The sequence below is a fragment of the Aethalodelphis obliquidens genome, unplaced genomic scaffold (assembly GCF_003676395.1).
Source record: "Aethalodelphis obliquidens isolate GAN/ISIS:26980383/991018 unplaced genomic scaffold, ASM367639v1 scaffold65, whole genome shotgun sequence".
Taxonomy (NCBI): Eukaryota; Metazoa; Chordata; class Mammalia; order Artiodactyla; family Delphinidae; genus Aethalodelphis; species Aethalodelphis obliquidens.
The window spans coordinates 4,007,071-4,025,737 of record NW_020838009.1 but is presented as its reverse complement, the minus strand read 5'-3'; the positions used below and the strand labels follow the sequence as shown (position 1 = coordinate 4,025,737).

Below are 18,667 nucleotides of genomic sequence, written 5' to 3'. Positions count from 1 at the left end.
CATCATCACCATGACCATCACCATCATTATCACCACCACCATCATCATCACCATCATCACCATCACCATCATCATCATCATCACCATCACCATCATCACCATGACCACCATCATCTTCATCATCACTTGCTTGCTAGGACTCCTTCAGTAGCCTCCCAGCTTTTTTCCCTCCCTCCCCTATGTTGTTCGCCTGTCTGCAGCCTTAGTTACTTTCTAAAGGCAGAGAGCTTGGGCTCCTTCCCTGACTGATACCCTGGAGCGACAGTCCTGGGTGTGGCCCCAGGATCCTCACATCTGGCCGGCACTTGCTCTGCAACCTCAGTTTATCCTAACTGCTGGCCCACCCCCTGCATCCAGCAGTTTGCACATCTCCCTGCCACCCCAGGGTCTTTGCACCTGTTCTTGCCTCAGCCTGAGAAGCTCTCTCCTCCTCTCCCTCTGTGGCTTGTTGATTCCCTTTCACCCTCCAGAGCTCAGCTCAGAGGGCAGCCGCCCCAGATCCAGCAGGGCGGGCTTCCCTGCTGCTCCTCCCCGGCCACTGTGTTCTGTCTGTGCCACTCACCATGGGCCATCCTGATGCATCTACTTTGTGACTGTGGGCTCCGTGTCTTTGTTCACACAGGGCCTCGTGGAAAGAACTTAGAAATGCTTTGTGCCTGAGTCAGTGACTGACCTTGGGCAAAATTATTTGACTCCACATAGACCGTGCTTCTTTGTAAAATTAGGACACTGAGGTCTGCTTCATGAGCTTGTTGCAGGCCGGATGGAATGGAGGTTGCCCAGGAATCTGGTGTGTTGGGGTGGGGCTGCACTCGGAGGCTTTCTGGACTCACACCCACAGTTCCATCCAAGGCTGTGCCCTGGCTCCACCTTGCCACCCCCTCCAAGACCCCAGGGAGCAGCAGGCACAGCTGAATTCCACTGGCTGGAAGCCTTGTCCACCCCCCACCTTCAGGATAATCCCCTCAAAGGTGGCAGGGCCAGGGGCTCCAAGGCATGGCCCTGGGGACCTCCCACCCCTTCCCTGTTCAGAGAAGCCAGTGGGGCGTCCGGTTCTCCAACGGGTGTTTCAGACGAAGGCTTCCTCCAGCGGGGAACACACTGAGCGCCTTAATTTTTCTTATCCAGGCTGTGCAGGGACATTCTGATACATGCACGTACAGGTATTGTCATGCAAAGATAGTTAATGGGGAAATCAGCCTCTGGGGAGACTGAATCTCTTTCAAACCTCTCTCTCTTCTTTTGTTGTTCTGTCTCAGCTTAGGGTTCTTTCAAGTTGAGCAAAATAAGGACAGTTTATACCCAAACATGCAGGGCCAGCTGCTTTAGTCTTAGAATGAAGCCGTTTGATCCTTGGTTCTGCATTTGGTGATTGGAGTTGAGAGCTGTGTCTGTGGAGCTGAAGTACCCCCTCCGCTCCCCGCCCCCCGTGCTGGCCACTACTCTCTGCGTCCTGATGCGAGTGGGGCTGGGTGGGAGTCTGAGTGGCAGGAAGGTGCTGGAGGCACTGTCATGTGTATTGTTTCCTCTTTGAAGAAAGATCAAAGCAGGAGTGAGAAGACCCCCCTGCCCCATGGAGGGCGGCCTCTGCGGGAGTTGTAACAAAGCCCGCAGTCCCTCCCTGGCCTCTTCCCTAGGAGCAGGTGTCCATGGGTGCGCGTGGTGGACCCCACTGCCCGGGATGGGGCGCCCTTCACAACAGGAGTCTGTGCCCCCAGGTGAGCCCCAGATCTGGTGGGGACATGGGGCCAGCCTTTAGTAAGGCTACTCTGGGGCGTGGAGTGAGACAGAATGGTCCAGGGAGCTGACCAAGGCCCCCCTGGGGAACTGGCAAGGGGAGCATTAGAAGACAGAGGCCTCAGAAGGTCTACCCTCACCCCTAGGGATGGGGGGGGCACGGAGTGTCATGTGACCCCCCCCACGCCACAGACAGGGTATGGGGACACTTGCTGAGGACCAGGCCCTGGGCGCTGGCTAGGGGTGTGCAGCGGGCGGTGACCCCAGGGCTCCTGGGACCACCTGGACTTTCCCCCAGAACAGAGTGACGCCATCTACTGGTCAGTAATGGTCACTGCAGGGAGGGCGGGTGACTCGGGAGGGTCGGGCAGGTGACCCTCTGCAAGAGATGGACCCTGGGACCATATTCACCAGGGGAGCAGATGGCATGAGATGGTAGAGACGCAAGTATCCTGCTCAGGAGCCCTGAGGGGCAGGGTGGAGGCTGCTGCCTTGTGCTAGACGCCCTGTTCCCTCTGTTGGGCGTGGCTTCTGCCTCTCCCTGGCTGGTGACAGTCCCCAGTGTGTCCACGTGTGGACCACAGCTGCTGATGGACTGACAGGGAGGGGTCCCCTCCCGGTGCCTCCCCTCTCCCATTATCCCCTCCCCTCCTCTGGCACCCCTAGCCCTGCCCACCTGGGAGAAGGTTGCTCATCTGCTGAGCAACGACCAAGGTGCCTGAGATGGAAGGGACGGCCTGATTTGACCCTGGCCGTGGAGCCCCTCGAGGGTCAGCCAGCTTTCTCTCCCTTGTTGGGAGCAGAGTCCCTGGACAGCCGCCTGTCAGCCCCTGAGTGCGAAGCGGGTGCTGGCCTGTGCCTGGCAGAGGGGTTACTCCTAAGATGAACGTGGGAGGGGAGCTCTTGTCTGCTGGAGGTCAGGTGCTTCCAAACAGGCTGCCCGGAGTGGGACCCAGTGTGCGGGCATCACGTTCAGATTCCAGGTCCCCCCCTCCGGCTTCCCTGAAGGGGCATCTCCGAGGCAGGGGAGGGACTCTGCAGGCTCCTGGGGCTCTGCAGGTGATTCTGGGCTCGGTGGGGGCTGCCTGGGGTCTTCCCCTCTCCCTCCTTCCCTCCTCAAATGACTTCAGCTTCAGCTGTTTTTAAATGACCTGCCACCTCCCACCACCCCATCAGGTACGGGAGGTTCTGGGTGTTGGGTGATGGTGGAGGCTGTCACCCAGCATGTGGCTGCTTTGGGTCTGGTCCCGGCTCTGTCGCTTACATCTGCGTGACACCGCCCCCCCCCATCCCTTTGCCCTCTGAGCCTTTTGAGCTGGATGCAAATGAAAGCTAGAATTCATCAATTAAGGCTTTGCATTTATATGCTTTTAGCGTTTAGGAAACTCAGACTTTTAATCTTATCTTTGCAAAAACCCTGTCAAGATAGAAATCAGGAATGCTCTCCCTTCACCCATTTTGCTGGCGAGGAAATTGAGAGAAAAACAATTAGACGGCTGTCCCCAGGGCACAAAGTCTGGTCCATGGTCCAGCAGGGCTGGTGGAGGAGCCCAGACTCAGCCGGGTCTCGGGACCCCCAGCCCGGCTCCGTGTGTCCCCTTAGAGCTGACCCTGCTCCCCTGCAGACATCTGGGAGCTGCGAGGATGTCACTTGATCATAACACCCAGAAAACACATCCCTTGTCACTGTCCCCCATCCCATCATTTGGGTCTCGCTTATCTGTTGCTCCTAAGATGAGCCTTTTCCATCATCAGATCCAGACAGTGTCAGTGTCTCTTCAGCCTGGGTTTGGCTTCCTGCACACTGGTTCTCAGCCTCTGAAAAGACCTTGCTTCTGAGTTTGCTTTGTTCACGCGACTCTAGGTGTCCAGACACAGGGCACCTCCCTGCCTGGCCCCCCTTGCTGTCCCAGCACCCAGGACATGGCCTGGCCCTCAGCGCAGATGGGCGGCAGGGGGCGGGGGTGCCTTCCCTGTGCTGCAGAGTTGGGGGGCGGTTCCCGTGCCCCACCCCCCTGGCACAGTCCCCGTGCTACTTTCATTACTAAAGTACTTGGGGAGCCCTTCTCTGTGCCTGGCCCACTGCTAAGCCCTGGCCCTGCCTCCCTGCGCCCTGGGCCCTGGGGCGAGCTGGTGCCGAGGCCAGAGGCCTGGGGAGTCACTGGTTCTGTATCGGCGCCCCGTCCCGGGTGGCTCTTCCTGTCTTGGGTTGTCCGAGAGGCTGAGCACAGCCGCAGGCTCCCCTGTTGCTCCCCCAGCAGGGGGGTCTAGAAGCGGTCACAGAGCAGGACTGCCTTGCAGCTGCCCGCAGCCAGGATCACACCCTCTTGGCCTCAATGCTGCCTTGAAGCGTGACTCTCTCCAGTCCGGGTTGGGCTTGTGGTGATGACGGTGCTTTGTGACCTTGATAATTTGAAGTACCTGCCCCACAGAAATCATTCCTTCCTGCTCTGCCCCAGAAAGGGCACGTTGTATCTGCGAGCCCAGCTACAGAAAAATAGGATGGGAAACCCTCGATTTGAACATTCATCGGGGGACATTGTGACTTTCTTGGGTTGCCTTTTTAAACACTGAAAGGGTGAGATTATAAACCTGCCAGGAGCTAGGTCCCCACCAGGCCCTCCAGCCCCTCTCCCCACACTCCCCACCCCTCCTCCTCCCCCGCTGGAGCCCAAAGCCCACTGCCCCAAGGCTGCGGAGCGCTTTGACCTCCTCCAGATGCAGCCAGGTCAGCTGCTTGCGAAGAACCTTCCCACAGAGACGGATGTGGTGGGGAGACCACGCTGAGGGGGCTGTGAGCCCAGCGGGGACCCCCCCTGAGCTGGTTGTCACCTGAGAACGAAGGTGCGGCTTCACTGACGCGACCCCAGGCCGACACTGGATCTGGGGCAGGTGTCTACACTTACTCTCTGAAATGTTCCTTCTCTTGAAACCTCAGGAGAAGATATGTATCTGGGGTGCCTGCAGGAAACCTGTACGTTATGCTTTCACTCGAACAAACCAGCTCCGTGGGCTGGAGGTGGGGGAGAGGAAGGGTCCTGGAGGGGAGGGATGGGGTGGCAGGTGATCCTCAGGCCCCAGGTGGGGACCCCGCTGCTGCACAGGAAGGTGGAAGGAGGGCTGGTCGGATGCCCACCGCACAGGACGTGGGTGTGTCTGGGAGCAGAGGTGATGCTCCGTCCAGGACACACAGGAGGGGCAGCAGGAAGTGCAGGAGGATGGAGAAAGGTATGAAATAGCCGTGCACAGATGGGGAGGGAGCGCTTCCTAGAGGAGCCCGTTAAGGTTGCCAAGGAGTTCTGAGGGCGTCCAGGGCCATGAATTTGTAATGGAACCACTTTGGCTTGCTGGGGACTTTTTCCAGCCGGAGGAAGCCTGGGTAGAGTTTTGCTAGATCTCCAGGGCAGGCAGACAGGATGTGAGTGAGGAAGCTGAGGGCTCGGGGCAGGTGGTTTTGAACTGGTGAATGGTGCCGTCCACTCTGGGTGAGTGGGTGGTGTCAGAAACAGTGGTTGAAGCTGAGACTGCAGAACACTGGTGGAGGGAAGGGTCAGGAGGGGACTGCTGGCCCTGAGGGCTTCGGGATGCAGTATAGCCAGCCCTGTGGACACTGGCATGGCTTCGGGTGGCCTAGCTCAGGAAGGAGGGGAGCCTGAGAGCCAGGGCCATGGTCCCCAAAAGAAGGGCTCTGGCTGGAGGTGGGCAGTGAGAGGGAAGAGGCAGGGAAGTGGAAAACGTGGTCGTGGGCCTGCGAGCAGGGCTGAGCAATGGGCTCCAGGTTGGCAGACTGTGGACTCAGGGCCACATCCTTTGGCCACCAGTTGTGTGTGTGAAGCTCGGCTGGGGTGCAGCAGGCTTGCTCACACGCACGCTGCCTGGGCCTGCTTTGGTGCTCCAGATGCTGAGGTGACTAGTTGCAAAGAGATAGCAAAGCCTAAGATCTTTGTCGTCTGGCCTTTTACAGAAAAGGTTTACTGGCTCCTACCTAGAGGGGCCTGTCCAGGAGACAGGAGCCACTAGCCACGTGTGGCTGTTGACATGTCAGCTAATTAGGATTGCATACAAATTTTAAATTCAGTTCCTCTGTTGCACTAGCCGACATGTTCAAGTTCTCAAAAGCCACGTGAGGCCAGTGGTTCTCGTATTAAACAGCTCAGAGGTGGAATGTTCCAGATCATGCTGTTGGCACCTCAGGTCTCAAGACAGCTGATGGAACAGGGACCACGTCATCCAGCCTGGACCTGGGGTGCATGGCATGGGAGGAGCCGGACAGGCCTTGTGAGGGGTGTGCAGGCTCGCGGGAGCCCCAGGGCACAGAACTGGAGCGCGGTGGGCAGTTCCCATCACCGTCCGGAGTCGCGAGGGCTCTGGGGCAGGCATGGAAATGTTGGGGAAAGGGCGCCTCTGGGGTTGCAGCACACGGTTGTCCCCTCGGAGGCCCAGGTGCCTTCAGTGACAGCTGCCTGGCTCCGGAATTATCCTCCTGACACCATGGGTGCAGGGTTTCCTGGCCGGGTGTTGATCTGTGCAGTTACTTGTACGGTGCGCTGTCGGTAACGGGGGCAGGAGCCCCGCCCCCGCTACTGCCTGCAGACGTTCAGCCTCCTCCTGTGGCCCCTGGCCCCGCTGCCTTGCCTTTGTCGTCCAGGGCTGAGAACTGTGCCCCCTTCAGTTCCAGGGCCCTGTGAGCCAGAAGACCTCATCGACGGGATCATCTTTGCTGCCAACTACCTGGGCTCCACCCAGCTGCTCTCGGAGCGGAACCCATCCAAAAACATCAGAATGATGCAGGCACAGGAGGCCGTCAGCCGGGTCAAGGTAGGGGCGGCCCAGGAGCGCCCGGGTTCCCTGCAGGGAGCGCTGGAGCGGGGTGGGTGACACGGCCCGCTGTCCAGCGCTGACCCCACAGCCCTGTGCACGAGAGTGGGAATGTCTGAGGTGCCTGTCGGGGCCGAGGGGGAGTTTGCCTCGGATGAGAGGACGCAGGCTGGGGACAGAGAGGCTCCATAATGAGGAACTGCCACGGGGCCCCCAGGACACGTGATTTTTAAAATGTAATGTTCCGAAGCATTCTAGTCACGTGTTTGTATAGAGCCTCTCATCCCATTTTGACTGCCTCTGTATCTTTACTGCCAAAGTACTTGCAGAAAGGGAAGCAAAAAAAATCATACGTTTTATTTAAATCTATGACCTCAAGAAAAGCTCTGACGCACTTGCAGCTCTTGGTGCCCGTCATTCGGATCACCTGGGGTTGAAGGGTGGGTGCAGCCGGGCAGGGGAAGGATAGGACCAAGTCAGCAAAGCTGATGGGGTCAGGAGGGAGGGGCGGTGGTCTGAGGAGGTGCCCCTCTGGGCAGTCGGGGGTCTCCCTGCGGGGTGAGGAAGGATGTCAGCCCTCCCTCCCCCATCCTCACCGAACTCTGACCTCCTCGACGGAGGGGGAGGGGCTCCAGGCATGAGCCCCGCGTGGTAGTCGGGAGAGGGCAAAGCAACCTGTCCTTCCTTCGCTTTGCGTCCACCTGTTTTTCTTTTCTCTTTCACGCTGCTCAGAGGATGCAAAAGGCTGCTAAAATCAAGAAGAAAGCGGTGTGTAGGATGTGGGTTTGCTTGTGTTTCTGTGGCATGTCCTGTGCAGGGGGAGGGGGCTGGGGGAAGCCCCAGGAACAGAGACGATGTGGCAGATGGGTTTTTCTCTTCCTTTGGTAGGTCAATGCTAGACTGTTGAATGAAATCACAGACACTTTTTTTCTTTAAGCCGCCCACTTACGGAAGCATTTAATCGTTGCCCTTTTTTTCATTTTTCTTTTTTAGAGTCTCCGTGAGCTAGAGCATGGTTACTGCTGTGATGTGGCCGTTTTGTGTAGACGTTTTTAAATGTGGCATTTGATGCGACCATGTGATGCGTTCAGTGCCTAGGGCCCCTGTACAGAATTAATTAAATCGCTCTGACATTTAGACTCATTAAGTTTAATTTACTGAATCGGGATGATGAGAAATGCAGTCTGCCCAAGGGATGCTTTCTCTATTGAGAAGTTTCTGGAGCATGGGCAGACTTTTAAAAATCTCGGGTCGACCTTCAGTTGTTTGCTCATCAGCCTGGTCGTTTAGTAAATGCTGGGCACGTTTTAACTGGAAGTATCCAGTGCTCTGTGTCTGAGGGGCTGTCCTGGCACTGGATTTTGCTTGGGCAGAAGGAGAGCTAGTCCTCTGTGCCCGCCTGGAACGCCAGGTTCCGGCAGTGCGGCCAGAGGACCCTGCCCGGGGTCTCCCCTCCCGCTGCAGTGAGGCCTCCCTCCCTGTGATGCTTGCTCTTTGCCCAGCGGCCTCTCCTGGGATGCCTTCAGCTGTGGGCAAGGAAGGGACTCACGCATCTCCCTCTGCCCAAGCCACCTTGTGCTGGGTGTCTCCAGGCACAATGGAACGAGCCTGGCTTTGCAGACCTGCAGTGGGGTGTGCTTCCCCCAAGGCGACGGCCCCCACCCACAGTCACCCCATGCCCCCCTGACAGCTGGAGCAGGACAGTGTGGACCACAGCCTGCTCCTTGGGTCTATAGTCCGGAGAGCTCAGAGGGGTCGGTGTAGGCAGACCAGACCTTGGTACCAGCCAGGGCCAGCGGTTACCTCCATGAAGAATTGTTCTTTCTCTCGGCCAGGAAGATGCTCAGGGTCATTGCCAAGGGCCCCTTCACTGATCTGCCCGCAGCTGGCCAGGCAAACAATGATAAGAGGGTCTCCATGAGGGACCAGCGTCCCCGGCATAGAGTCCCCACCCCAGGGATTTGCTGGTGACTGTAGGGCTATGGACCCCCATCCACAAGTGACTACAAAGTGACCAGAAAGGAGTATTTATCTCGGTGGAGAAACCCAAGAACTCGCATGTCACTGCCACTGCACAGTAGTATTTAGGATCCCCTGTGACAGGCTGTCCCAGTTTAGGGCAGACCCCGAGCAGTGCATTCAGCTTCCAGAACATTCTTTTGCACATTGCTCCAGCCGTATGATGGGTGTACCCGGGAGATGACAAAACGGGCATCTGTGGGATGGCTTCTCCAGTGTCCTGTGAGGGCAGCGCCCCGTCTGGTTGAGGTCTTGCTTCCCTAGGGTTTTTGGAAGCTGGACCGATGCTGCTGGGAGTTGACATGACTGTGGCTTTAAACTAGAAGAAAATGCAGATATGCTAATCCACCTTCTTGGAAAAATTCCTTCCCCTTTACCTGGGGCTACTTGGAATCCCAAATCCAAGAAATGTAGCTCTAATCCACAGACCCTGTGTAGCCGCCGTGTTCCGGAGGGTGGGCAGGCGGCTGCAGTCTGGATGCTGCGACACGAGCCCCCAGCGTCCAGCCCCCTCCGGGCTCAGCCTCCTGGAAGTGGTCCCCCCTCCCACTCCTGTGCCAAGTGCCCTGAGCGAGCTCACTCAGCTGGGATGTGCTGGGGAGGCCTGTGTTTAGACTCCCATGGCTGCTTCTGCTAGGAGCTTCTCCCTCTAGGGGCGCTCAGGGTCCTTCGTGAGATTGTCAGGCCTTTGTTTGAGTTAGTTTTTTTAAAGGTTTGTAACAGTCTCCACCATCCTTTCTTAGAATTCTGAGGGGGATGCTCAGACGCTCACCGAAGTGGACCTCTTCATCTCCACCCAGAGGATCAAGGTGTTAAACGCAGACACACAGGTGAGCTTTGGAAGACGACGCTTTAAAATCGTGCGCAGGAGCTCCCAGGAGAGCCAGGTTGAGCTGCAAACCCCCTCTGCGGGGGTGACATGGCATCCCCGGGACAGTCCCCCCCCTGGCCCCTGCTGTGAAACGTAGAGCAAGCTGGGGGTGGGCAGCAGCCTCGGGCCTAGTGGGGTGAAGCTGGCGATCAGGTGTGCACAGCAGCAGGGATGAAATAGAGACACCATGAAGGGGAGCCGGGTAGCGGGGGGAGGGCGTGTGCTCACCATCGGGATTCTGGAACGGCCCTCTCGAGGCCTATGCGTGCGGGGCTGGGAGATGGAGCTGGAGGGTGGAGATCCCCGTGGCCCTCCGCAACCCACCCCCGCCCCGCCCTGCCCCAGCCCCAGCGGTGGCGCTCCAGAGGGGAGGGTCCTACGATTTCCTGCCTGTAAACCACGTGCCCAGCTCGTGTCTGACCTCAGTTCTTCTTGTCTTCCTGTGCCTGGATCCGTGCACAAGCCTGCCATTGTGGGGAGACAGGCAAGCAGACACAGGAGCCAGGTGGAGGGGGCTGGGAGCTGGGTGTGGGCAGGGGCACGGGTGGATGAGCTTTGCAGTACAGGAGGGAGGGAGGTGGCCGAGGACAGAGATGGGGAAGGGCCCCACTCGTTCTGGGGATGCGTGAGGCCGGCCAGACGCTGGGGTGACGGCCCCTTACTTCTTGCTGTTGGCAAGTGGTCCATATCGCGACGCTGAGTATGTGGGCAGCCAGTTCCCCAGGACCCTCTGCCCGATGGTGTCACATCCAGCAGTGACCTTGTCAGACTCAGTTACAACGTCAGAAATGCAAACTGGTGATTTTCTCTTCTGTTCTGCTTCCAAGTGTTACTGTCTAAAGTGCTTCTGTGCAGAAGAGCTTCTTTTTTTCTTTTCCCCTCTTTTTTTCTCTCCCTTTTCACTGTGGACTCCCAGATTTTTTTTTTTTAAACTTGTGTTATAATCCCTTACCATCATTATTCTCTTGGGTGCTCAAATCACCCAGATCTGGCCAGGGCCTTCCCACTGGGCCCTGTGCCGTCCTGGCAGTCTGCCCGTGGTCTCGGAACACGTTCCTGAGACAATGAGATGTTCTCTGCCCTCCTTGCACTCCCTGCCCGACACCTGGAACCGGCCATTCTTCAAGGAGCCGTGGTTCCTGTCCATGGGGAGGGAGGCACAGAAGCAGAGACCTGGGTTGCTGGCTCTGCCCATCATTGCTGGGGGGCCGTGGATCCTGGGCCCTAAAGATGAACCGAGCTGGACAGTATCTGTTTTTAAAAGCCAGGAGTTCATACACGTGCCTCCTATTTGAGACCAGCTCCAGAGGGTCCTGCTCACCTGCCCCCTACTCCGTACGCACCCTGGTCCCACAGTGTAGATCGTGGCTCCTGACTCCCTCAGTGTGTTTTCTCGCTTGGTCTCTCCTGGGGTGGACCATGCCCATCGCTGGGCTGCTGGGAGGAGCACAGCTTGGCTCTCAGGTAGTAGATGAGCTGGCTGTCACCCCTCAGGACCCAGTGGGCGGGAAGACCTGACATGTGGGGACAGAGGAGGCTGCAGGGCGTGTCTTGGAGTGGCACCGTGACGTGGCTCCTGCTGTGGCTCCCTCCCAGCCCCCGTGCCCTGCTGTCCGGCCACCGTCTTGGCCCTCTGATCTTTGTGTCCAGCTGCCCTGTCCCCCGTGGGGCCTTGAACTTGGCGAGAACTGAGGGAGCCGCCCAACCAGGCCAGGCGTAGGACACTTCACAGCCTCGGGCTTTGTTTCCTGATCTTTCATGGGCAAACTGTCTGGATTAGATCCTCCCTCCCGCGCCCCCAGCCCTCATCCACCCACCTGTCAGGGTCCCCGAGGCCACCCCAGGTTCCATAAGTTGATAAGAGGCCTCAAGGGATTCAGCATGTAGTTGTACTCAAGGCTGTGATTTACTACGGCACCAGGATACAGAGCAAAACCAGCGAAGGAGAAGATGCCTGGGGCTGAGCCCAGGGAAACCCAGGGTCCTCGCCTGATGGGGTCACGCAGGATGAGCTGAACTTCCCAGCCGCGAGCTGCGACGGCACGTGTGAGACGTGGGCCATTGGTAAGCTCGAGAGCGTCAGCGCCCAAGGTCTTTACTGGGGGCTGGTCACATAGGCACCTGTGCTGTCTGCCATGCGTCAAAGTCCCAGGCTCCTGAAAGCAAGCGGGGCTCAGGCTGGAGCACGCTGCTTGCCCAAATGCCTCAGGCAAGGTGAGCCGGTCTTATCATGTCAGGTGGCATGTCGGGAACCCTCCTGAAATCCAGGTTCCCAGACGGGCCGAAGGCCACCTGCAGGCAGGCTTTCTGCGGACAGTGTCAGGCCTGTTCTGTCAGCCCTTCTCTGATGCTCCTGCATCAGCGGAGACTGGAAACCGGGCCCATCCCTGTGAACTTGAGGACTTGGACAAGTTTCTGGACATCTCGGAGCCCTGTTGATTCTCAGAGGAGAGTCCGGCGCCGGGCCCCTTGAAGGACAGATGAGGCGACTCAGAGCAGGGCTCACATATGCCAGCCCCTTCCCCTCACTCCTCCCTTCCCTCCTCTGGGTCTTTGGTGTCTGAACAGGGCCCGGGGACAGGGCGTCCGTTCCCAAGAGTGGGCAGAGCCAGAAGCCACAATTTCGTTTGCTTTGCTCGTTCAAGGTCGGTCCTTAACACACGTGGGCTTTCCATCCCGCCAGCCGCAGCATCGTGGCCAAGTCACGCACAGCCGCTGCCCAGACCAGCATCTGTTGGCCGGTGCTCACCTCCTGGCTACAGAGCAGGGCTGTGCTGTGGTTTTGACCATCTGTCTGTGCTGGCTCTTGGCCCTGTTGTGTTCTTCCTGAAGCTTTGCTTTCTTGGGTTCTCTCCAAGAGTCCTGACTGCCACCGTAGACCTCCTGGCATCTTCTCCTTCTCCCACATGCTGTTCCCTGCCCACATCCTCTGCGGAGGGCTGGCTGAGCCCCTGTAGTCACAGCTCCTGCCCTGGGGAGCCTCTGGTGGCTACTGGAGGTGCCCGTGGCTCCCCGGGTCTCTGTGGACAGGAATGTTTCAGAACCACAGAGCAGGAGACCTCGGGGTTTTCAGCCTATGTGGGCTGCCCCAGGGACGTGCTACTGATGACTGGGATCTGGTGTGGAGGAGGATGTGCCCCTGATCTCCAGCGGGTCAGGTGTCCTGGGGAAGCCTGAGGCTCCCTAGGGCTCAGGTTCATGGCCACTGGGTTGGCCGAGCTGTGCCAGGCCAGGGGAAGGGCAAAGTGAGGACGGCATCCAGGACCACCAGGACAGGGTCCTCGACGGGCGGCATCTCGCTGGAGGTCCCGGGCAGGAGGCAAGCTAGTCATGGTCCTTCTTACTGCCCCTCCAGTGGTCTTTGAAGTTCAACTTTAAGAGTCCTCCCCCTTCTCTGGTTGAGCTTCACCTCTGCTCGTTGGAGGTATTTAAAGAGTGTTTTCATTTCCCGTTTTCCAGCGGAAAGCCCCCGTCGCTCTGTCCCGTCGGGCTCTCCTCACTGTGGCAGTTTGCGGCGTGGTCGGTGCCCGGCATCTTGCTCTCTCATTGTTCATCTCCTCCTCCCGGCGTTCCTGTGCATCCTCACAGCCGGGTCTCCCCACGTGGGGAGTCCTCGTTCTTCAGGGGAAGCAGCTCCCTCCTGGGTCTGCTCCCCACCATCAGGGAGAGTCTGCTCCCCCGTCCGTGCCCACCCACCTCCTCTGCGGAGCCTGGTGGGGAGTGAGGGCTGGTGGCCTCATCCTGCATCTGCTTTTCAGGGAGCAGGTCTCCTGTGGGTTGGTAAGCAAAGCCCTACCATTGATGGGGCCCTGTCCCCCTCACATGAAGAGGCCCTGGGGGAGAGAGAGAACTCGGGGTGTTTGCACACACGGTTGAGAACTGGATCTGGTGGGATTGCTCTCTGTTCTCTTCCATGATGGAAACGTCAATGACTTTTCTTGCTGGAGTACAGCGGGTGTCTGGGTCATTGCTCGTAGCGTTCTTGACTGGGAGGTCAGGGCTGGTGGGAGAAGCAGAGGTGCCCGGCTCCCGAGGAGCCCCCATCTCACTGGGAAGACGGGACACACCTGGTTCCCTGTGTGCTCAGGAGAAAATGCTGGCCGCCCTGAATAAGACAGGCCGGGTTCCCTGTCTACACACCCTGGAACCTCGGAACTGGCCTTGGGGAGAGGGAAGGTCATGCAGGGTTAACTGGGGGTGGGGGGTGGACGGTGCTTCCTAAAGATGAACTAACTGAGCACTGGCCCCTGCAGGCTTTGGGGTCACCGAGAGCGAGGAGAACAGGAGCTGGGAAGGTGGGTCAGAAAGGTTCCATGAGCCGTGGCCTGGCTGCCTGGCCGAGGTGTCTGGGGTAGCCTGGCCAGTCGTGGGCACCGTGGATCGTTTGAGAGTTTGCTCCGAGGTCGCTGAGGATGAACTGGAAGTGTGGTGGTAGGAAACTGGTTTGACTATAAAATAAGAAATGTTTAGCAGAGAAGCTGGGAGGCAGGAACAGATGCAGAGACTGTGGGAACTCGAGTGGCCGGTTGGGGCAGGAAGGGGACGAGGCCACGTGGCGGGCGGCCTTGTCTGGGAGGAAGCGGGCTCTGCCACTGACAGGTGCTCGGAGATGGGGAGAAGCTCACTTCTGACACCTGGGGGTCGAGTCAGGTGTTTCTGAAAGTGGCTGGAGATGAAGAGATGCTGAAGAGCCACCTCCACTGTCCCCTTTCCAGCGGCCCCTCCTGGAAGGGGCTTCTTGTGGTTATAAACCGCACCCCCCACCCCGAGCTGGCCAGAAAACACAGCAGCTCCAGGAAGTGTGCAGAAGTGGCTTCTGCGACGAAGACAGGGGCTGCAGAGGTTGCAGAAATGCCCCATTTTCTTTTCTGGAAAGAGGACAAAGGCCTAAAGGACCAGCTGATTAGTTTCTCAGAGCCTCTGTGTGCAGCCCTGTTAGGTAGGGGCCCCGGGAATGATGCTTGGTAGAGATTTCTGCCAGATGACAAAAGCCATCGAGAGGGATGGGCCCGCCAGGGCCCCGGGGGGATTGAAAGACTGCGGAGACCCATCCGTCAGAGTCAGGCGGGCTGCCTCGGGACCCCCTGCCCAGGCCCATGCTGCTTGAGCTCCTGGGACGAGCTCATCCCTGGGAAACACTGGCTCTGGAGCCTTCCTCCTCTGCTTGGCAGGAAGTCTGAGCCAGGCGCCCTCCTTGCAGGGAGAGGCGCCTTCTCCAGAGCCACAGATGGCCTCCGATCGGGTGGGGACGGGCCTCAGCTGCTGCCCCTCCCCCACAGGACCGGGAGCCCCACCCAGCATCATGCCCTCACGAGCATCATTTTGGAAGCTGCAGGGCTAAGGTGAAGGCACATCACCTGGGAATCACCGCCCTAAAATGCTCTGTTCACTGGGGCAGTGGCTGTCTACTCAGGAGACTCTGTCCCTCAGGGCAGATCTGGCCACAGCTGGAGATCTTTGTGGTCGTCACAACTTGGGACGGAGGAGATGCCACTGGCGTCTAGTGGGTGGAGGCTAGGGATGCTGCTAAACGTCCTACTGTGCCCAGGACACCCTCACAGTATGGAATGGTCCAGCCCCAAACGTCAGGAGTGTCGAGACTGAGAGCCCCCAAACTTGGGTGTTTTTTAGGGCTTGTGGCCTGTAACGCAGGCCCTCTCATGCCTCTCCCGCCAGGAGACCATGATGGACCACGCCCTTCGCACCATCTCCTACATCGCGGACATTGGGAACATCGTGGTGCTGATGGCCAGGCGCCGCATGCCGCGCTCAGCCTCCCAGGACTGCATCGAGACCACCCCCGGGGCCCAGGAGGGGAAGAAGCAGTATAAGATGATCTGCCACGTGTTTGAGTCCGAGGATGTAAGTAAACGCTCGGGCGTGATGTTCCCCTCCCGACGGCCCAGGCCCCATGGGCTCTGTGGTCCCAGGAAAGCACGTATAGGATGGGGATTCTGTGCCCCATCATGGACGCTTCCAGTGGAAGTGGTGATTCTTCTAACACTCTGAGTTTGCAGAGACCATGAACACAGCTCTGTTTCGCTTCATGAAATAAGTTTTTCAGGAGCTGTTTGCAAATGGAACCGTACTTAAATATGCCGAGGAGCTCTTTGACAAGGTCCTTTAACAAAACCTTGTTCTCCCCAAATAAAGTAGCCCTTGACTAACTTTTCTGTTGAGATGCACGCCCCACACTCCAGGGTTGCAAATGGGGAAGCGCCTCTGCTTTTGCTCATGGCCATTTCAGGCCATAAGAAGTTGGAAAATCCAGTGCACCCTTGGACAACATGGGTTTGAACTTCGAGGGCCCACTTACCCATGGACCTTTGTCAGTAGTAGATGCCACAGCGCTACACCGTCCGCCTTGGTTGACTCCGCGATCATGAACCGCGGACACGGAGGAATTGCGGGTACGGAGGGCTGACTGTAAGTTAGACACAGATTTTTTATAGACTGTACAGAGGGTCACAGCCCCTAATCCCCATTTTGTTCACGGGTCAACTGTAATTCTGACGTTTAAAATACCGCAGACTTGCTAAGAGACCATAAGCCCTTTGACTCCTTCCTTGGATGGGATGAGAGCATCTTTCTGAGCCTGGAAGAGGGAGAAAGGGACCGGGGAAGGGAGCTGCAGGGCAGGAGGTGAGCGGGGTCTCTGGGCTGCCCCCCCAGGGCAGGTCTGATTCAGGATCACCCAGGGGGCAGCAGCTGAGCTGTTCTTGGGGCTGTTGCCAGAGCAGGATTTAAAAAAATTCTCTCTCCTCCACGGATGCTTGGAAAGGGCGTTCTCGGTTACCAAGGGCCTTGAGGGCGTGTCAGGGACCCGGAGCAGTGGGGAAGGGTCCCAGTGTTTTCATGTTTGAATGCAGGGTGGGTGGAGGCAGTGACCTTTTTGCTGAGAAATTGAAGTCACCTACAAGTGCTCTGAAGCAATGACACATTTATAGGAGAGGAAATTTACATACAGACTCACCATTGCACACACGTGTTCCTTTCACCATTATACAGATGTCTGTGGACACCTGCATGGGAATTTTTGTTTGGCTCATGGCTCGAGGAGTCTCTGAGACCCGGCCTGGGGGCATGTGATGGGCCCTGGAGAAGGGCTGTGGTGATGGGCAGGGGAGGCAAGAAACAGGCCAAGTGGCAGGGGGTGAACAGTCTGCTGGCTCGGGGAGCAGGAAGGGGCTCCGAGGTGCCCACCGTGCCCTGGGTGCTGCTGCGGCCTGGGTTTCTCTATTCCGTGGGAGAGAAGGCTGAGAGCACAGGTTGGGGCGGGGCTCCAGGTGGTCCTTGAAGGCACATGGGAAGGATGGGCTGGGAGGGGCGTGAGGGGATGCAGCAGCCATCCTGAGAGTCGGGCCCTGATGGTGGCCCCATCCGGGTCCGACTGCTGCTGGGGTGAGTGAAGGATCCAAGGGTCCAGTGAGAACAGAGGGGGACACCTGGAGAAAATGGAAGGTGGCCCTAAGGACCCTGGTGGCCCTCTCAGAGTTTCCGTTTCCCTTCTGTAAAGTGGAGGGCAGTGCAGGTGAGCTGAAGAAGTGAAAGGGCTGGGGGGGGCAGGGCAGCCTCCCTCGCTATTCGCCCACCTGCAGGAGGCCCCCTCTGAGTCCCAGCCTCCAATGCCAGCCCCTTGGGGAGGCCCCCGTGACGCTCCCTAGCTTTCTGGGCTCACAGCCTTGGCTGTGACCTGGGGGCAGGGGCGATCCTCCATGACTGGCCCCAGCTCAGGTGGCAGGGATGCCAGGACGCAGGGCAGACGGGGGATGGGAGACTGCAGCCAGCCACTGGTGGGAAGACGCCGAGGTTCCCGGACTGTGCCCCATGGAGCCCAGGCATGGACCACCTTGCCCTCCCAGGTGCTCCCCCAGGTGATGGGCGCCTACCAGGCAGAGCTCAGAGGGGAGGCTCAGGGCAGTGGGCAGTGGGCAGGGGGAACGAAGTGATGCTCTCACACCCCCTTCCCAGCCAGGGGACCCCAGTCAGAGGAAGATGGACCCAGAGGCCTGGGGGCAGCTGGTGTCAGCAAGCCTGAGACCCCGGGGGGGCAGGGCACATCCAGGCCTCTGGGTGGCCCCCGGCCCTCCACCCTCCATCCTGGGACCAGCCTCCTCCTGGAGGCCCCATTGGATCCTCAGCTTGGCCTGAGCCTCGGGCCAGGCGCCCTCCAGGACCTGCCACCGCGGGGCTCCCTCCACTGTCTCCATGCACGTCTGGGCCAGTGGCGCCACCTGGTGGTCCCGGGGCTCCGTGCTTGTGGCTGGTTCTCCCTCTGAGCAGAGCCGCCAAACTACCAGGACGCTGCTCCTGGGGGCGGGCAGGGCTTGGTCCTGCCTAGTGGACCTGGGCTTCCCTCCTGCAGACCGTTTGGGGCCCAATTTGGGAGGGCCGTCTGGTCTAGAATCGAAGGGCTCCGAGCTCTCCCTCTGTTATCCAGCCCAGCCCGCTTGTTTCACAAAGGCTATTCATTTGCAGCCCGAGAATCATGCAGCGTGTAGAGCAAGAATGGAATTCAGGCCGAACCCCTCAATTCCACATGTTTTCAGGCCCTGTTGACCCGAGGTTTGCTGAGGGGTCCCACTGCTCTCCCCCGGCTGCCTGGCTGCCAGGGTGCTTGACGTGGCCCAGGAACTGGGTCCTTAGCCCTCACTTCCCATGGTCCTTTATCTGCACACCAGCAGGTGGCATGTAAGCTTTGGCAGTGACTGTTCAGAGTCCGGGCCTCTGCAGTATCAGATTCAATCCAGTCCATAGAAGTGGTCCTGTTGAAGTAGAAAGAAGTGATTTGCTCCACGATTCGCCCTGTGCTGGTGTCCCCAGGGCCGCATGCTTCTCGTTGGCCTTAGCCTGACACATCCACACGCCCCACGAGAGCAGCTGGGCACACATCCTGCCCGCACCACCCCCCCGCGGCTGGACTGGGTCCTGTTGCTCCAGAGAAGTAAATACTGGGTGGGTGACTGACAGTCTCTGTGACGTTCCCCAGAGGATGCACCCCCCAGTCAGTGTTTGGAATAGGATGGGTGGGGGACTGCCCTGGCGGTCCAGTGGTTAGGGGTCCACGCTTCCACTGCACAGGGCATGGAACTAAGATCCCGCATGGGCCAAATAAATATATTTATTTAATAAATATTAATTTAATTTTAAATAAATTAATTTAAATTTCATTAAATTAATTTAATAACAATTAACAAATATTTAAATAAATAAAACACACTT

The 18,667-nt window shown here is 58.3% G+C and overlaps 1 protein-coding gene across 1 annotated transcript in view; it reads left to right on the top strand.

The window, feature by feature from the left end:
• The window catches only part of APBA2 (amyloid beta precursor protein binding family A member 2), a 63,686-nt gene that overhangs the window by 30,923 nt on the left and 14,096 nt on the right, over positions 1–18,667 (top strand). The window contains exons 4-6 of the mRNA XM_027089094.1: positions 6,410–6,555; positions 9,318–9,404; positions 15,122–15,307. Of these exons, the coding sequence (XP_026944895.1) occupies positions 6,410–6,555; positions 9,318–9,404; positions 15,122–15,307 (419 nt within the window). The remainder of the gene's footprint in view (positions 1–6,409; positions 6,556–9,317; positions 9,405–15,121; positions 15,308–18,667) is intronic.